The sequence below is a fragment of the Oncorhynchus clarkii genome, chromosome 30 (assembly GCF_045791955.1).
Source record: "Oncorhynchus clarkii lewisi isolate Uvic-CL-2024 chromosome 30, UVic_Ocla_1.0, whole genome shotgun sequence".
Lineage (NCBI taxonomy): Eukaryota > Metazoa > Chordata > Actinopteri > Salmoniformes > Salmonidae > Oncorhynchus > Oncorhynchus clarkii.
This window is the reverse complement of record NC_092176.1, coordinates 11,014,043-11,016,272: the sequence shown is the minus strand read 5'-3', so window position 1 is coordinate 11,016,272 and position 2,230 is coordinate 11,014,043. Positions and strand designations below refer to the sequence as shown.

Sequence of the window (2,230 nt, the reverse complement as noted above, 5' to 3'; positions counted from 1 at the left end):
ACCTGCATTGCAATCTATTTGGCCCATTCTATCAGTTTTACTTTCTCTCATTCTGCCTCTTGCTGTACTTTTTATATGGTCCTTTCTCAGTTTTTGTGGGCTGTTATTCACTTTGGTGAGAATCCTACACTTATTGACTGTTTGCTACTACTCATTAAGAACGCTTGTTGATTGAGAGTGTGGTTATAGGCTGACAATTAAAGGATGGAATCAATATGTTGTATCAATAAATACACCAAAGACAATGAGTTTAGATGATGTGAGACTTTGGGTGACTGAAACATGTTATTTTATCAGGAAAACCCTCAGTTTATTCACTATTAGTTCCATGTCTTCTCAATGCCATTGGTAAGATGGTTGTTTAATCATTTTAAAATCAAGTATTGGTCTCTCCTTCGACCTTGCACATAATTAGACCACCAAAAGCCATACACATGGTAGTTTGGGAAACTTAAAAATAAATGCATACTGCATACCAATCTAGATCTATGCGATGATTATCTTATACACATCTAAATTCTTTGTCCTTGAAACGAAGTGTGCTTACTTGGCATTCATTTCACATACATCCTAAACCAGAGCATAAACAAAGTCATAATAAATAAAAACATGTACACACTTTCATATTTCTGCAAGAGGCAGCTTTGTTTCAGCAGCAGCAAAGCTACTATCCCAGAGTAGTCATAGTTTCACTGGCTCTGTCAAAGTCTCTTGTTAGTCTCAGGTCTGGTGGTCGTGTCCTTTCGTGGAGCGCTTAAACGCTCCCTTTGTTTCCCAGTCTGTGATGCTAGTCTGCCTCCAGGTGGCGACACTGGGGACTGCACATTCTCCTTGTCAGTGAGCTGGGAGAGGAGAATGTCCACACTCTCTTCTAAAACCCCACTCAGAACCTCCTGTTCCTCCTGAGAGAAGCGGCCCAGAACATGCCTATCCACTGATGTTTTACCTGATGGTCTGCCAATCCCAATACGCAGTCTGGGCATCACCTGGGGGACACAAGAATAGAATAGTAATTTATTGTCTGTCTTTTTGCTCTGCTCCCAACCCCCCCCCCCCCCCCTCCCAGACAACAGTTTCCTTTGACAGACATGACATTTCTCTGGATTCTCTAGCACTTTCCACAAATTTGTCAAAGTGAACAGTCACCTCTCAATTCCTCCCAATGTGGGAAGGGAGAGTAATTGTCTGTGTGGACAGTTACTTACATCAGTCTGCAGACACTCAACACAGGACCGCACACCATTGTGACCCCTGTCAATCAACAACATATAGAATGAGCACAAAGTTGGGAAGATCACATTGTTGTCAGATAGCGTCAATAGTCATGCTGATATTTGTCTGGGAATCAACTCACCTGGCGCTCCCTCCTTGTTTCATAGCAAGCTTTCCAAGAGGCTTATCCAACTCATCATGAACCAGCAGTATGTGCTCAGGCTTGACACTGTATTTACACGCTTGATTCAAGGTAATTAAAAACAAAATATCATTCATATGATCAAATATCATTAACAAACTGGAAAGCAAAGGCTAGCTTTTTCAAACAGAAATTTGCATCCTGTAGCACAAACTCCCAAAAGTTCTGGGACGCTAAAGTCCATGGAGAATAAGAGCACCTCCTCCCAGCTGCCCACTGCACTGAGGCTAGGAAACACTGTGACCACCGATAAATCTGCAATAATTGAGAATTTCAATAAGCATTTTTTCTACAGCTGGCCATGCTTTCCACCTGGCTACCCCTACCCCGGTCAACAGCCCTGCGCACCCCACAGCAACTTGCCCAAGCCTCCCCATTTCTCCTTCACCCAAATCCAGATAACTGATGTTCTGAAAGAGCTTCAAAGTCTGGACCCCTACAAATCAGCCGAGCTAAACAACCTGGACCCTCTCTTTCTAAAATTATCCACCGAAATTGTTGCAACTCCTATTACTAGCCTGTTCAACCTCTCTTTCGTATCATCTGAGATCCTCAAAGATTGGAAAGCTGCCGGGGTCATCCCCCTCTTCAAAGGGGGAGACACTCTAGACCCAAACTGCTACAGACCTATATCTATCCTACCCTGTCTTTCTAAATTCTTTGAAAGCCAGTTAACAAACAGATCACCAACCATTTTGAATCCCACCGTCCCTTCTCTGCTATGCAATCTGGTTTCCGAGCTGGTCATGGGTGCACCTCAGCCACGCTCAAGGTCCTAAACGATATCATAACCGCCATCGATAAGAGACAATACTG

At 43.3% G+C, this 2,230-nt stretch overlaps 1 protein-coding gene across 1 annotated transcript in view; it reads right to left on the bottom strand.

Annotated features, from left to right (window-relative positions):
• Positions 1–249: 249 nt before the first annotated feature.
• The window catches only part of LOC139389753 (probable peptidyl-tRNA hydrolase), a 10,824-nt gene continuing 8,843 nt past the window's right edge, over positions 250–2,230 (bottom strand). Inside the window, exons 4-6 of the mRNA XM_071136685.1 lie at positions 1,355–1,454; positions 1,206–1,251; positions 250–986 (exon numbers count right to left, since the gene is read on the bottom strand). Coding sequence (XP_070992786.1) covers positions 702–986; positions 1,206–1,251; positions 1,355–1,454 — 431 coding nt within the window. The 3' untranslated portion in view covers positions 250–701. The remainder of the gene's footprint in view (positions 987–1,205; positions 1,252–1,354; positions 1,455–2,230) is intronic.